The 17,148-nt window shown below is 41.8% G+C and overlaps 1 protein-coding gene and 1 non-coding gene across 2 annotated transcripts in view; one reads left to right on the forward strand and one right to left on the reverse strand.

The window, feature by feature from the left end:
- Window positions 1-17,148, reverse strand: part of HDAC9 (histone deacetylase 9) — a 416,015-nt gene that overhangs the window by 88,307 nt on the left and 310,560 nt on the right. Inside the window, 2 exon segments of the mRNA XM_033164888.1 lie at window positions 1,757-1,844; window positions 2,125-2,180. Of these exon segments, the coding sequence (XP_033020779.1) occupies window positions 1,757-1,844; window positions 2,125-2,180 (144 nt within the window).
- TRNAT-UGU lies at window positions 5,979-6,050 on the forward strand. Its single transcript has one exon. It is a non-coding gene; the product is annotated as a tRNA-Thr (tRNA).

The following is a 17,148-nucleotide window of genomic DNA, read 5'->3' on the forward strand; positions in this document are numbered from 1 at the left end:
CTGCAAAAACAACAGCACAAAAACCCAGGCATGGTTGGTAGGGGAGAAAATCCCTAATGCACACATCTTTGAATGCAATTTTTGTCTAACGCACACATTTATGCAAAGCATTTTCTGTAATATAACGGATTTTGGTATGTTATTTTTACTCATATGTATTTTTTATAAACACCTTGTCCCATTCTATGCATTTTTGTACACGTTATGTAGCAGGAAACCTGCACTGCAGAATTTGGAGAGGTGCAAATTTCAAAGGATACACTTCACACATTGTTACAGAAAGTTCGTATTAGGTGGGCCCACCCTTAAATGTGAACTGAATCAAATTTCTGGCCCATCCGTAGTGACAACAAGTGCTTGTTCCACCATGTCTATATGCTAATTGTTGCCTTTCCCTGCACAGCTAATGTGAGAGTGTTGATGGCAAGCTTCTTCCTGATTGGTGAGCGACGGCAGGGTTACTGCTGTGGGCACACTTTACTGCACTGCTGCTATCCCTGCGGTGCAATATCTGCTGCTGATTTAGCATAGGACTGCAGCTGTAGAGGCTTCTGAGTAGAACAGGACTATAGACTCTTCCTGTCACTTGTCCAGAAGTGTACAGAACCATCTTGATTGCTTTTCCTGCTTAATTGTGCATTTTGTATCACATGACTAAACATATTAGAAAACAATTGTTGTTCATAACTAAACCACAAGCCCTGTTTTCTTTGCACCATCCTCCACTGGGGCAACGTCACAAGGAGATTTAATTATGAGCGCTGATATTAATAAGATTTAAACTATTAATTCCATAGCTTGGGGTGGGTGGGAATCTTTAACGCATTTTGTCTTTAAATCTTCTATCACCTGCAAAAATTAATTAAATGCAGATGTGACAGGTTAGGTTTGGATGCCAGGGTTCATTTCCTGTCTATGCTTTTTCAGACAACTTATTACACCTCCTCCCAAAGTGAAGGCAAAACAAAAATGGTGCTCATAAATCAACCCCCAGCTTTTCCTCCAGGCTATGCATGAAGTTGGTCCTTAAGTAGGAGGCAAAGCTCAATTCATTATTCACAAGCAGAATGGAGAGAAAACTTACCCAGTGACAACCGCATTTGAACTAACCATTTGTTTGAAACTGTACTATGCAGCAAAAGATTAATCTAAGCCACGAAGGCTGGCTCTTTGTTGTTATTAAATTAGATTTCCTGCATGGAAGGCATCCCGTACTGGCACACGTGATTTGGAACTGGGCGAGGGTGGGGTGGGGAGAGACAAAGGCCTTGTTCCTTTGTTTCAATAATGTTCGCATTGCACAGCTAAGCCAAGCTATTGTCAGCTTAAGGATGAAAGCCAAACTGGTTACCAAACCAAAACCACGCAATTTAACTATTTCAAATTTATATTCTGCAGGGAAAAGTAAACGTTGGTACTTGTTGGGTCATTTTAACAGTGGAAGTATCAATTCATTTAAGGACCATAAAAGTCACCCTGATCTGCGCCTTCTTCTCATTAAAATTGCAGTTAACACCATTAAAGTGAAACATACATGTTTATGGTTTCAGTCCTGCCATCCTGGATTTAATGAGTTCCCAAATTCAGAGGAAAAACACACACCTTTATTACTCCTAAGTATTAAAGGCAGGAAAGCCTAACATATAAAAGAAAAACACAAAACCCTTTTCCCCCTCCCCCTTTCCTTCCACCCCTACCCCAACCTTTTTTTTTATCTAGATCCACCCAAATGATGATGCTTGCCAAGAATACATACCAGATCTACAATCAATATCTTGCCTATATTTAGCTTGTCTCTCAAGTATTTGGCAGTAATTGCAACCGAATTAAAAAAGCAGAACCCCCTGTGGAATAGAGAAGAACAGAAATTTTACAAAGCACATCAGTCAGGAAAACAGTTATAAATAATGTTCAGGGCGTGTGTGTGTGTGTGTGTGTGTGTGTGTGTGTGTTTAAAAAAAAACCCACTATATGATCTCTAAGACCATAAATCTGCTTCTGTGAGTACCTTGAAAACCTTTTCAGTCATCTGCTAACAATTAGAGTTCCCCAGAGACATGCACAGTGCAGGTGATTGCCAGTAACCCTAGCACTCCAAGATGGGCAATATTCCCTGGTACTTACATGGCTGTTGATTCTTCAGCATGATGGCCTGGGGGCCTTACAACAGCAAAACCATTCTGTAAGAACAAGATAGGTTTTCAATTACCAGATTTTAAAAGAAGAAGGGGAGTGATCTCTTCTCTTTTTCTGTGGAGCAAAGAGCAAGAAGTAAACAGGTTTGGAATGTATTAAAAGCTACTAAACACCTCCCCACTCCAGCACTCATTACCCTTTCATAGAATAAGTGGGGCAAATGCAAAGGATCTCAGCTGAGTGATTTTTAAAAAAAAATAAAAAAAAATAGGCCGTGTGTCAAGGATTCCAGGCTAGCTAAATAGCTCACCCCAGAAGCTCATAAGCAGGGCATGTTAGCATACCCTCCAACATTTCTCATACCAAGAGAATTTTTCTAAGCAGGGAGCAATAAAACCATGCAAGTCAGTATAGAAATTCAAAACATTGAGAACAATTCAGCAGTTAAGTAAACTACTACAGTGGTACCTCGTGTTACGTACCGCCCCCCTTACGAATGCTGCGGGTTATGCACTCCACTAACCCGGAAGTAGATGCCCCTTGTTGCGACCTTTGCCCTGGGATGCAAGCAGAAGTCGCACTCCGGAGGCATGGCAGAAGCGGGAGGCACCATTAGAGAAACCACGCCTCTTGTTACGAGCAGTTTCCTGTTATGAACGGACCTCCAGAACGGATTAAGTACTGGTACATAACATGAGGTACCACTGTAATGCAAAATCTGGTCATGCTGCAGGGCAGCCTGGCTCAATAAGAACATTTTGAGTAAGTGCAAAGGATAAAACAGAGTGAGCTTACTTAACATGCTATTTCTGAACATGGAGCTTCCACTTTGCCTCATGACATGTGGCCATTGGATAGACTGATTCTGCAACCTAAAATTCCGCATGACTACTATGTGGACGCAGAACTGCACCAGCAGAGGTTGCCCATTCTTTTTTCATGTCAGGGATATGTTTGGATTGAGACTGACCCAGCAATCCAAACTCTCTGCTGCTGGAGTTCTACTGTTGCTTCCACTCATGGTGGCTGCAGTAATAGAAGTGGGAGCAGGCAGATCAACCCCAGTCCTTGTGCCAGCTCCAGGCTGATGCAGAGATCAGGCCCAAATTGAGCCCAATGCCCATCTGCCCCAGTTGTGAGACTCTATTTCCAGCAGATTCTGGGCTGTCTCAGCCCTTCCCCATCCTCAAAAGGCCCCATTTGGGGGAGTTCCACCCATGAGGATACCACGTCGTCCTTGTGCCTGTTTAGTGGATGGAAGGGGGAGGTCTGCAAGGATGGACTGGTGCTTGTGCCACTCAGGGCAGAGGCAGGGAGCTGGTTGAGCTGACAGAAGCCAACAGAGGGATACCGCCTAGCATAAATGTGGGTTGGGATTGGATTGCAGCCTAAGTCATACCTGAAATCAATGGGACTTGGACATAGCTAACCTAAGTCCCATTAATTTCAGTTGGCCTACTGCAAGCATGACTAAGCTGTATCCAACCCAATGTGCATTTGTTGCCACATTGGGTGAGAATTAGGGGCATCAGAGGCCTCAATTGAGCTGCTGAATCTCCACTGTGTTTTTGTGCACCTTTACTCTTAGTTGTGTACAGCTGTTTGCCCTGTCTCCTTCTACCCATTGATCCCCCATAGAATAAACATTTTCCTCTTTTCCTTGTGTCTAGCTTTGGTTATGCTAGAGTATAAGAGATGTCTTTTGGCAGGGCTGGAAACATTCATTTATGTTCTCCAGTTATGCACTGATCATGGAAGAGGAGATAAGAATAAGAAACTGCATAGAAAATATGCTCAAATGGGCAGACATAACAGGGAAATGGCATACCTGTCAACTGCCTCAGAAAAAACAGGGACATCCTGTTTTTTTCCATTGAGAGTACGACAGCCATTTGGGGCACCTTGCTTTGTCGCGATTTTGGGCCGAGATCTCAACACACCCCCCCCCCCTAAAAAACACTTTTTCAGATCTGTGATTTCATGCTGGATTTTGGACCCAGAAGATAGTGTCCCAAATTTGGGTTGTGTCATGTTGGAGGGTATGAAATGGGGCAAGTGTCTTGGTGGCAGAACCCTAGATATAATGTCAGATTTTGGTCAGCGTTGAGTTTCTTGTGCTAGAAGGAAAATGGTATGATTCAACCATTCTTCAATCCAGCAAGGCTATGTAGGAATGGAAGCCCTGTGCTTTCACTGATTCCTAGCTGTGCCCATGCAGAAACTGCAGACAACATTAATGGAAGAAACACATTAAATCAAGATAAGCCATACATCGCAAGGGAGCAGCACAAACAACCTGTTATATCCAGAAGGCACATATGACAAGGAGGCTAGAAAAACCACAGAACCTTATTGAATTAGTGATGTGCCAAAATGTGTGGTCTAATTCAATTTAAAGTTTTCTTTCTCTGAGCAAGAGGTTCACATTTGTCTGCCTTATTTTGGGGGCACTTTACAATTTCCCCTACCCACCCACCCTCTGCCCCTGTGAACATTTCTCCAGTGCTCTGCAACCTTCCTGACTGACTGCACTTCCTGATCTGGAAAGGCCCTGTGATAGGAGTTCCCCAGGGCTTTAATTGAAGCACAGCTACGCAGGGAGGCTACAAAACACAGACCACTGTGAGAGAATTTGTAGACTGAAGGGAAGGGTACTTAGCAACACCTTTTGGTCACCTGAAAAAGGAAGTTCTGCACACCCAAAGCCCTGCACCTCACCCATGAGAATTTCACAGAATTTCTCTCTCTCCCTTTTTCAAATGCAATTTATTTTTATATTAATCAGTTAAGAATGGTTGGGGGGGGACCCACAGGAGAAATTTCCCACGCAACACTACATTTAAAACAAAATTAAGGGAAATGTAAATTGCTCAACATATGAACCAGTTCAAAACTATTTCAACTCCTTTTCGTTTACATCGAATTGTTTCGAAAACGCTGAATTTTCCTTTTTGTGTGACAAGGATGACGAGCCCTCACATAACAACAAAAAGGGTTGTTGTGGATATGAGAAAAAGGATGATGGAAATTCCATATTTCAGTAGTCTATAAATCTCATCTAGAAGCCTGCCAAAGCTTGCAACTTTATTGGATTTCCTAAGTCAGTTTATAACACACATTCTGGACATTTTATAGAAGGTTTTCATACAGAGCAGTCATCAAAAGTTGTGATTTTCTAGGAATACCTTAAGCTGCTGCTTCACTGCAATGCACCACTTACAACGAGCCTCCGTTCCCTCCCAGAACACCATGAAGCAAAGACCTATAAATCTTTGCTAAATGATGACTGCTCCCCCAAACTCAGGGTAGGTAGCAGACATGCAAACATTCTTTGCTGATAAGGAGCTTACTGTTAACCAACACCTCCATACATCTCCAAATGAATGAGGATGAATTATTTTTTGTTTCCATGAGACAGTAACTGCAAGTGCAACTCATTTCTCTCTGTGTGTTTGACATCATAGCTCCAAACCCAAATGCCAGAATTCACTCTCTCAGGTTCATACAGATGCAGAGGAAGAATCAACATTATACAAATGAAAAGAAAGTTTCAGGTTAAGTTATCTTCATTTTCTTTCTCACGCTCATAATGAATATGGCAATGGCTGAATGTATACACTCTATTATTCACTAAGCTGTATTTTTAAAGTAATGGATCTGGGGAGGGGGGACTGGGGCATTTGTTTTCATGCTGCAGAAATCTTAGGATAGCCTTCCCCAACCTTGGGTCTACAAGATGTTGTTCAACCAGAGCTCACATCTTCTCTCTGGCCATTAGGCTGGCCATGTTAGCTGGGGAGATGGAGGTTGCAGTCCATCTGCACCAGAGGATCTTGAAGCACAGGGTCATAGCTCAGTGGTAAAGTATTTGTTTTGTATCCAGAAGGTCCCAGGTTCAATCCCTGGTGGTTCCAGGTAGGGCTGGGAATATCCCCTGCCTGAAACCTTGGAAAGCCACTGCAGGTAATGTAGACAATACTGAGCTTGATAGACAAATAGGCTGACTCAGTATAAGGCAGCTTCCTATGTTCTGGGCTAAAGAAAACATCCACAAAGCTTCATTAAGATATAGACACAGACATATAATGATGCTTTTGGAGTTCATGGTATTCTTTCAGGAGGTAACTGAAATTATTATTATTATTATTATTATTATTATTATTATTATTATTATTAATACCCTGCCCATCTGGCTGGGCTTCCCCAGCCACTCTGGGGGCTCCCAACATAATACTGAAAACATGATAAAACATCAAACATTAAAAACTTCCCTAAACAGGGCTGCCTTCAGATGTCTTCTTAAAGTCAGATAGTTGTTTATTTCCTTGACATCTGATGGGAGTGCCTTCCACAGGATGGGTGCCACTACTGAGAAGGCCCTCTGCCTGGTTCCCTGTAACCTCACTTCTTGCAGTGAGGGAACCTCCAGAAGACCCTTGAAGCTGGACCTCAATGTCCAGGCTGAACGATGGGGGTGCAGATGCTTGTTTATTCTTCTCTGTTTAGGAAGGCATTGAGAGATGCTTGATATCTTCAATTTTTGTATGTATTTATCTATGCCATGTATCTGTCACCTAATAATAACAGTTCCATTGGGCAATGTACAAAACAAAAACTAATTAAACACCAGAACTCTAATAAACAAAAACAAAAAACAAGCAGCAGGAAATAAGGCTGAAATAAGAAGAAAAATTCACTTTAAAACAGGGTTCAAGGGATTAAAATACTGCAGCAGTGATCAACTAGAACAGAGAGCCAAAAAAGAACAAACTTCTCACAGTTTTTAAAAATAAAAACCACATAGTAATGTTTAAAAGGCCTGGGAAAATAAGACAAGACGACATTAAGGTAGATGCCAGGCGGGTTATTGTGGGAGAGAAGACATTTTAGTTCCACAGCTGAGGACGTCACAGCAGACAAGGTGCTTTCTCTTGGACAAAATGACCCTCATGGTTCCTTCCAAGTCTAAGTTCTATGATTCTATGATTCTCTCAGCCACCCACCACATCTCAGTTGATGGCGGCACATGGAGAAGGGCCTTAATACGTAATGGAAGAATAAATCCTTTAGATATATGGTCCCAAGTGACAAAAGTTGGTATAGTCAACCAGAGGAAACCAGCAAGGAAGGGTGGTCAGCAAGGACCACCATGAATCTGGCCTCCCATCAGCCAAATTGCTGTAGTTACTGAAAGCAGGAGGGGTAAAGCAGCCGAGAAGGTGATGTGATGAATCAGGTGTAGAAAGAAACTGGAAACCAATGAAGATAATATAGGATTGGCTTCATATGTTCATAATGCTCAGTCCCACTTAATGCTCTTCTTGCCGTATTCTGCATCAACTGAACTTTCCAGACTGTTCTTTGTCTGGATTGATTGGCACTCATCCAAGACATCCTCCTCAGCCAAGCACTAATTTAACACCCCCACCACCTCAGCTGGCTTTATGAAAAAGAGAAATAGAACTACATGTCATCAGCACACGGGTGGCACTAAATCCCAGGATGACCTCACTCAGTGATTTCATGTAGGAACAGCAGCACAGGGGACAGAATAGAATCCTAGAGGACCCAAAAGTATAAATGCCAGAGCAAAGATACCCCAGGAACAACTGGAAACAGTTCAGCCAGCTGCTCCAGAAGGATGCCACTGTTGATGGTACAGAAACCCCATGAGAGGTCCAGAATAATCAATAGAGTCACACTTGCCTTGTCTCTAGCAGGACAGTAAGGTAGTTTCATTGCACAGCTGAAAACTCAGCTGAAAACAGATCTAGAAAGTCAGTTCCACCCATTAACAACCAGAGTTGATTGACTCTTTCTTAAGCACCTTGCCCAGGAAGGGAATGATGGTTACTGAACTGGAGTTAAGATCTTCCAGATCCAGAGGAGGTGTTTCTCAGGAGTGGCCACATTCCTGCCTCCTTTAAGAAGACTGGGACCAATCCTCTTCTTAATGAGTAATTTGCTACCTTCTGAACCCAGCCAGCCATCCCATTTCTGCTAAATCACTCATCAAATTATGGGTTGCCTCTTCATCCCACAGAGTGAATGGGAATTTGATAGGTGGCAGTTAATACAAAATAACTTTCGGAGTGGTGTGGGTTTTGCTCAGAGTCTGACTCATTGTCATTTGATTGGGGCACGGGGATAGCATTTGTTTTTCTCAAGCTTTCTGTGAGTGATTCAAGCCATTCTGACTGAAGCAAATGGGCTGGTTACTTGCTTGACTCAACATATTACAGTTTAGGCTCTCTTGGCCTATGGCACGCTATTGTCTGTATTGTGTATGTCAATGTGTGTTAAATGGATGGCCAAACCTTGGATCAGAGGCTGAGCAGGGCATCTGTCACTCCTGCAATATGTCATCCACAAAAGTATGTAGAATTTCGGGAGACCTGTTCTTCATTCAGCCCCAGTTTTTACATTACATCCCCCCCCCTTTGGCTGCTTTCCAAATGAGATCTTAGGCTATCTCAAGATCATCGTAATAGTTTTGGTGTGTGTGAGAGGAGGGCTATAATATGACCCTGGTACTAAATTACTTTGAGGGTATGATATTTCTCCCCACAGCAAATGACTAATCATTGTTAAGCACTTATGCCGGTCTTTGCTAATCAGCAGTTCTTCATTTCTCCCCAAAGTCTTCACACGTCTGTGCTACTAGTTCTTCACAACATTGTCCCATACTAGCAGGAGGGAATGTGAATTCATTTATTTGGGCAATACTAAATACCAGACAGTGATCTCAGAACAGTGGGTGAAGGTCAGACAGAAACGTAAAAATATACTCCAGAGATAGACAGTCTAACATGGAGCGATATATTGAAAATGTAGCCAACACACATAAATTCAAAGCATTTTTACACAGACGCTTGTTTATACTAGGATACAGACACCATTATACGTCAACAGAAGGTTAAACTGACTGACAGAAATGCACATTAGAGGAGAGATTCATGTCTTTGTCATTATAAGCCTGATTTTTGTGTGTTTTAAACTTCAGGATATGATGGAGTAGAAATGCATCGAACTTGGTCTAAAGTCTAGAAATGCTTAAAACAGGAATGACAAATCAGCAGTATATCAAAGTCTGAACGGGGAGGAATCACTCTTTCATCTCATATCACTGGCCTATTGGAAAGAACCATGAAAGCCCAGTCTCCTCATTTATAAAGTATCACTCAGTTACATGCTAAATATGTGGCATATTGTTTATTTTCCAAACAGAATGAATCCCATACACCATCTTCGTTTTCCTCACTGGAATGCAGTTTAGGAATTTTCAGATAATGAAAATAGAAGCCTTCAGAACACACTTCAGGGGCCTGATAGAAGCCATGATTGGTTTCTTGAAATCACTTTGGCCAACTAGCGAAGTTTTTTTTGCTGGAAACCATATTGGATCACCAAGGAAACCAAGGAGAGGAAAGAAGCAGTTGGCTCAATCTGCAAGTCAGCTTTAGGTTGAATACCAGGACATGTCTTCTAATCACAGTTAGTCAAGGAAACAAATTGACTGTCAGTGACAGTTTTAAAGAAGAATCTGGTGCAAATTGATGTAAGACGAGAGAAATCTATTACTTTAGTGACCTGGCCCAGATAATCCCACTACTATGTTTATATTATTTTAAGTGTAAGCTTGTTAGCCTGTGCTAGTTATTGAGCATCAATGACCATACTGCTTCATTTAAATGCCTTAACTTTTTAATCACACAGTCGTTATTCTTTGTCTCCTTTTATACAGATTCTCAAGCTGGCATTTCTTGTTGGCATTGTTATGCATGTAGGAGAGATACCCTGAAAATTCCCCCATTGAACCTGAAATAAAACAGTCATTTCAGAGAAGTACAACCATGGACTGGATTATTTTATGTTAATGAAGCAATAACATTATTACGCAAAAAAATTCCCTGTGCAAATCAGCTGGTGCCCCAGTTAAACATTGTCGGAAATAGCACAGAAATTGTTTGGCAAGTCTTTCCACCTCACAGAGTTTATGATACGTGCTTTATAGACTGACAAGGAAGAGTGATTCACAGCATCTTAAAAACACCATCTGCCAGGTTTAAGATAAGATTCAGAGACATGGAAAATTTGTGGTCTGTGGTCCCTAGATTTTCAGCCGGCAAGGCCTCAGCCAAGAGCAGCCTGTCTCTGTCATCCAGACTTACCTTTAATGTGATGTTCGTTGCTTCCTCAGTGGTGAGGGGAAACTGCCCTTATTCTGTAGCCATTCTCAGTTCTTTCCCCCCCACAATGGCTAAACCAAAATGGGCTGTTCTCATCCCTTTCTCAAACATGTTTTACCAAAACAGGAAAACGTGAAAGGAATTCTGCCCCATATCCTGTCTTGCATGGAGGCAGGTAGCCATACCAGCCCTCTGTAAGGCATCACAGTGGAGAAGAGCTGATGACACTTAAATAAACAAGGGGGCGGCTAGAAGGGCAAAGGTCAGTTTCATCCAATGTTTGGGACCAGGGTGACATCACCTGTCCAAGGTAAGCAGGGGAAGTGGAAATTCCTAGCCATCATCTTGGTAGATAGCATGTCCAAACTGAAAAGGTGGAGTTTGACTTCACCAGTTGAGTGTACATCCCACTTTATTTATTTACAAATAAAGTCGTGGCTCATAGTTAATCCCAAATATTGCATCTATGCATTCTGGGATTGGGGTTAGGGCAATTGTTTTCAGTCAATTGTATTGACTGAAGAAAAAAAAACCCACGTTTTTGCCCCTTATTCTGGAAGCCTTTAAGGCTGATGGATATTTTGAGACCTCTGCCCTGTGTATTTGACTTTTATGGCAAAGGCCTTGAGTAACATCAAACATATAAACTTATTTGAAATAGCAATTTTATGTTTCCTTCATGTTACCCAGAAATAGCAAACAGGCAGCAGCGTAATAGTGACTGGATACAGCAAAAATCATTCTGATACTGATCAGTCTTGACATATCAAAAGGAACCATCCCAGGAAAGCCTACAGTTTTAGTTTCCAAGGATATTCATTTCAAACTATTTTAATTCAGTTAAATGATCCCTGACTACCAAGAGGCCAATTCCATACACTCCATCTGAAGAGGGGTTTCAAGGGACTCGTGCTTGTTTTGCTTCAGTGCAAATGGATGTGCAAGATAATGTCAGAATGCATCACCCTGAGATGGGTTACCCCTCCACCACCAACCTATTCCAGTGGTTTTGCTCTTAGCTAGTTGAATTTTAGAAGAACATTTTGAAATTTACAGGAAAACATATTTCAATTAAACATATTTTCAAATTAAAGCAGTGGTGCTGAGCAGTGCTTTTTGTGGTGGTACTCAACAGTATGGAGTACCACCATCCCCTTTTGGGATGCCGGCGGCAGCCATTTTGTTTTGGCAGCCACAACACTTTTATCAAGACATGAGTACCGACACTTAATGCTTTAACCAAAAAACCCAACTGGTTCTATGATCCTCTGATTTTATCTGTGTGTGGTAAAGCCAAGTCTCATGAGAAGGTTTCAAGTGCTAAAAACAAACATGCTGTTCAGATATTTCGAATGGGGCTTAAATAAGCATGGGGGGTGCACTAGTTTCATTCACCCACCCTTATGTTCTTGACACCATTGCCCCTATTGTCCTCTGCATATTCAGGGTTGACTGTCTCCAGCAGAGAAGGCTCCTGTTCTCATGGAGGCTCCTGCACTTTGGAACATGGGAAAACCAGGGAGTCAAAATGTACGGAAGTCTCTAGGGCCACAGCAGGTTTTCCCCATCGCCAATAGTCACTCTTGAACACATAGATTTGCTAATGCACTCTTACACACTCTCTCCTCCTTATATGTTTATTTGAGCCCCATTCTGTATGTCTGAATGAGGCTATACATGGTTGAGGGAAGGTCAGCATACAAACATGCAAACAATTAGCAAGTTCCTAGAGCAGCTGGATTTCTTGCCTGTTTGCAGAGAGGAATTTGTGAGGAAGAAGAACCACAGACTCTTTTAAAACTTGGATAATGTAGGCCTACTCAAAAAATGTTTTGCACCCCCATGGCAATGTTATCCAGAAAAAAGGCGTATTTCTTGTGCTGCTCTGTCCACAGTAAAGTGATTGCTAGCCTCAAAAGGCTGTGGTCTCAGCCTGAGGAGCAAAAGAGAACAGCATAGATAACTGTGTGTTGCTCCATAGAGGGGGGGGAAGTATGAAGTAATCAAAATGTAACAAATAGCAAGCAAGCTTTTCAAGTTCTTCAGAATTCTTCATCAGGCTAGATATTAAGCAAGAGAGAGAGAGAGAGAGGTGCCTGATACAATATTCTGTAGACTTTGGATCTAAAGGAATAGTTCACCCTTAATGTCAAGAGATCTATATGTATGTTAGGTGATCAAGAGAGCATGCCAGTCACAAGATCCGGTGGAAATAGCTACTTCAAAACTCGCTGAAAGTGGCTATTCATTTGATAGATCCTATTGCATATATATCCTGCAGTTCATGACACCACATTCAGTGGTGCGAATTTCTACAGCAACATCTTTCTCATGAGCATTGCTACTGAAATTTTTCAATATTTAACTTTGACTGCTAATTCAGAGCACTGCCTTGACATTTTTGGCATCATGACCTAAATCTGCTGTGCTTTTGGTTAATCCACCATGCAGTCACCTGTAGATAAACAATGAGGTTTTGAATATTTTCGGGCTTCTCAACTACCAGCGTTGTATGGGCCATAGTAGGCAACCTGGTGGGGCACTGCTGCTTACCTGCCCTCTGGTCGGTTGCATCACTGCTGCTTACTTGGAGGTAGAGGGGTGGCATGAAATGGCAGTGAGATCGGCACACTGGAAATACTGGAGCCACCATCATGTTTGCTCCTGCTGCATTTTCAGCAAAGTCTAAACCCATTCATGCCAAATCACCTCTTGTGAGCAGTATGAATGATGCACTTCAAAGAGATATACTTTTAAGATACAGATATAATGGATCTATCATTCTTAATCACTAAAGCCCCCAAACTGCCATGTGATCTTGATACATGAGATATGCCTGCACAGTATGGAACAACAATCAATCTGCCAAATCTCAATGCAAACCCAGAGAAAATTCACTTTTAAGGTTCCTAATGGCTGAAACTTCAGGGTGGGGGGCAGGTGAGTTAATGGAGTGCTAAAGCTCTCCAAGAGAGGGGAATCTGACTATCTCCTTTAGGTTTCATGTCTTAGAAGCAACCCTGTATAAAAAGTTAAGTAGATACAGGGTGAGAATTGAATGAAAGCAAGACCATTGGACATCTCATCCTTTATGATATGCTTACACACCAGTGATCTAGGGTCAGGCTTAAAATGTAGAGTGATATGCCAAATATCCCTGAACTGCGCCCACATAACAATAGAAAAAGCTTGGTTTCGATGGATGATTTCACCCACTTTTATATGTGGGAAAATATTATTGTTCAGATTCCACAGGTAGAGGCAACATTCTCCTAACCCAAAGAAGCCATTTACTATCTCCCCTTAAAGTGGGATTCAAGTAGGCTGTATTGTTTTACAGTTTCACAGCTGGTAGTCTGTCCATTAGCCAGGAACAATAAAAAAGACCAAATAGTTCACAAGGGATTTCAAATGGAATGGAGAGATGTTTATTATAGCTACGGATTCAGTGTTTCAATCAGATTCCCCTGCTTTTTGGTCAGTTATCAAGTTACGTTGCTGATCTGAGATTTACGTAAGATGGGAGGAGAGGACACAAAGGATTCATTTCGTTCAAAAAATTAAATGTATTTCCAGGTCATAGTATAGAATCTGGCATATCTGTACAAGGAGCCCAGTGGTGGGAATAGCCTAGATTTTGATAAATTGGCTCACTGTTCAGCTATACCACAGGCATGTTATGTGACCATAGGGAAGTCTCCATATATTAGCAGTGGAATCCTACACATGCCTACTCAGAAATATGTCCCATTTAGATCAATGGGACTTACTACCGGGTATGCCTAAAAATGCAGCCTAAGTGGACAAAATAGTGAAATCATAGCTGATTCCTCCCTCCTTTCATTTTTAAAATATGTACAGTTTCATGTACACAAATTCATAATAGACTGCTGGTTAAAATCAATCAGTTGTGAACTCTTCTGCATGAAAGTATAACCAAGTAAAAGGGCAGAAGATTGCAGCCCTAGTGTCTACTTTGACTGCTGCAATCCTATACCCATTTATCTCCAGATTTCTGCTGGGGACATTCCCAGTCTTATCTGGACTCTCCTTCACTGGCGGTCTTCAAGCAGAGGTTGGATGGCCACCTGTCATGGATGCATTAGTTGAGATTCCTGCATTGCAGAGAGTTGGACTAGAGGACCCATGGGGTCCCTTCCAATTCTATGATTCCATGATTCTATGATCTGGGAATGGTGAGGAGTGATCCTGGGACCTTTTGCACGTGAAGTAGTGCTCTACCACTGAGCTCTGGCTCTTCTGCTTCAGTGTCCCCCACCCCCCATGTCCATTGATACCTTCAACTGAGGATAACACTTCATGCATATGCCATAATAAGCCTATTTAAGGTGCCACGGGGCTCTTTGTTGTTCTAGTTGTAGGCATAGCATAAGCCCAAAGCATGTACATTGGAAGGTTACAAGAGGAGATGATAGCTGGCGAGCATGAATGGAGCAAGGAGAACAACAGGGGAAATGAGAGGCAAGAAACCTTTGAAGGGGCTTCATAAAAAATCTGCGCTGTGCGTGCTTGCTCACCGCATAAGCTAATCCCCATTTGATTCCTGGTGTGTGTTTTTCATACACCCAAGGTATTAGGAGTGGCAACGAGATGGATGTCTGAAGGAGGACGTTAGGTGTAAGCTGATGGATCTGTATTAGTGACTGTGAGGACAGGACCAGAGGGTGATAGTTATTCTAAATGAATATGTTAATTTGGGATAAAAGTGTGTCATCCTGTGGCTATCCTCTGCTGACCTTCCCTGGTGCCTCTGAAGGCAAATAAAAGAGTGATTTATAGCCCCCGAGTCCCATAGTATTTTAACGACACTGTGTTTTCAAATTGTAATGCAGTGGGTATTCTGCTGTAACACTGTGTGCGTGACCTTGATCTGCAGGATTCAGTTCCAGACAAACATTCCATTTGGAAATCTTTTAAACCTTCTTCTTAAAATAAACTGCAAATAAATATGGGTGGAGGGAAACCGCCGCCGCCGCCACCCCCCCCCCAACCCATGTAAGTATTTGTTGCTTTACTGCAGCTACTTCAGTGGCCATTGAAAAAAATAGATTGATTGACAACTTTGTTTTAAAAGCTCTTCATTACACAGAGATAAACAGTGAAGAGTAAATCCACAATGTGAAAGACCCCATAAATCCTGGGAGATAAGCAATAAAGGTCCTGCAGCAAATCCTGGTTGTGTCAACTGCACATAAAGCATGGCTGATTATTCTTATCTAGGCCAGCTTTTAAATTCTGATATATTCATCATCCCAATTATACTTTCTAAGCAGGAAAAAAATGGAAGTCTGAATTATTATTGTTGAGCATGTACGTCTGCATACACATCTTTGATTTAAAGCACACGACTTGCCTCAAGGAATCGTGGAAACGATAGTTTTCCCCTCATGGAGCTACATTTCCCAGCACCCTTAACACACTTCAGTTCCTAGGCTTCTTGGGGGGAAGTCATGTGCATAGCCCAAGTCTGTACATAGCCCAAGTCAGTTAATACAAGGCGTTTCCTATAAATTGCTGTAAACTCTGGCAGCTAGGTCATTGACTGGAACTAGCCACATGAAGCCTAGTTCACCTGCATTAAAATGGCTCCATGAGGTTCTTGTGTGTTTCCAGACAAAAAATGATGTGCTGGTATTTTTTTATGGCTTTCGGCATGAATATGTAAGGGACTGATTGTACCCATATGAATCTGTGATTCATGTTGTGAACTTCCACAAAGGCAACTGTGTGGGTGCTTTTCTTTGCAGGGTAGACAGTCTATCAACAATAGGGCCTTCTCAGTGATGGCACCTCCATAATGGAAGGCTGTTCTCATGTTAAGCTTTCATCACCTGGACAAAACTGATTTATTTGCTCATGCTTTAAACTAAATAATGATTTAATTTTTACTACTGCTTTTATGCTTTAACACAATGTTTCGTATTCAATGCTGGTTTTTAATGGGTTGTTTCAGTGTCAGACTCACAGTCAATGTCCATTGATTTCATCCGGGTTTACTCAGAGTATGACTTTCTCAGAGAGAACCCAAGCTATTTACTGTTTTGTTATTTTATTTTGATTTTACGTTTATTTTCAGCTTTGAGGGATTCATTGAAAAATTTAAACTGAACGGCAGGAAACAAGCTATTTAAATAAATAAACGATACATAAAGCAAACATGTATTGTCCGTAGCTTCTTTGGGAAACTTGCAGCATGGTGGCTTGAAAAGTGTAGAAAGTAGGACATATTTAGAGCCTCTGTAGAACATTATTCCACGTATCCATAGTTAAAGTGAAGGAATAGTTACCATGTATCTGCAACAACTGGGAAAACTGGAGAATAGAGGTCGCAGTGATGGTGCCTATTCCTTTTAGCTGGTGGCTTCAGGTGATAAGCCTTCTGCACAGCCACAGCATCACCATGCAATATGTCCTCAAGAGGCCACCATTTTGCAAATGTTCACATGGGTTACAATGTAAATCCCTGTACACCATATAAATAAGGTGCTTTTGATCTCTGTACTTTAGTGTCTTCATTGTTCTTCACATTTTACAGATAGGTGGTTGAATCTGAGGTGTAGTGACTTCCTCAGTAAGCGTGTAAATATAACCTGCTAATGGAACCATGCTTAAATCCTACTTAAATCCATGCTTAAATCCTACTGGGATTTAAGTAAGCTGTTCATTACAGTTCAGGTTTTGCGGGATGGTCTATGGTAGCCATGGCTAGGAATGAAAGAACCTGTCCATTTCAGTTCTCGCAGTTTCTCATTATTTCAATCTCCTGTCCTTACCCCCAAGCTGTATAGCATAGATGGGCAGG

The sequence above is a fragment of the Lacerta agilis genome, chromosome 12 (assembly GCF_009819535.1).
Source record: "Lacerta agilis isolate rLacAgi1 chromosome 12, rLacAgi1.pri, whole genome shotgun sequence".
Lineage (NCBI taxonomy): Eukaryota > Metazoa > Chordata > Lepidosauria > Squamata > Lacertidae > Lacerta > Lacerta agilis.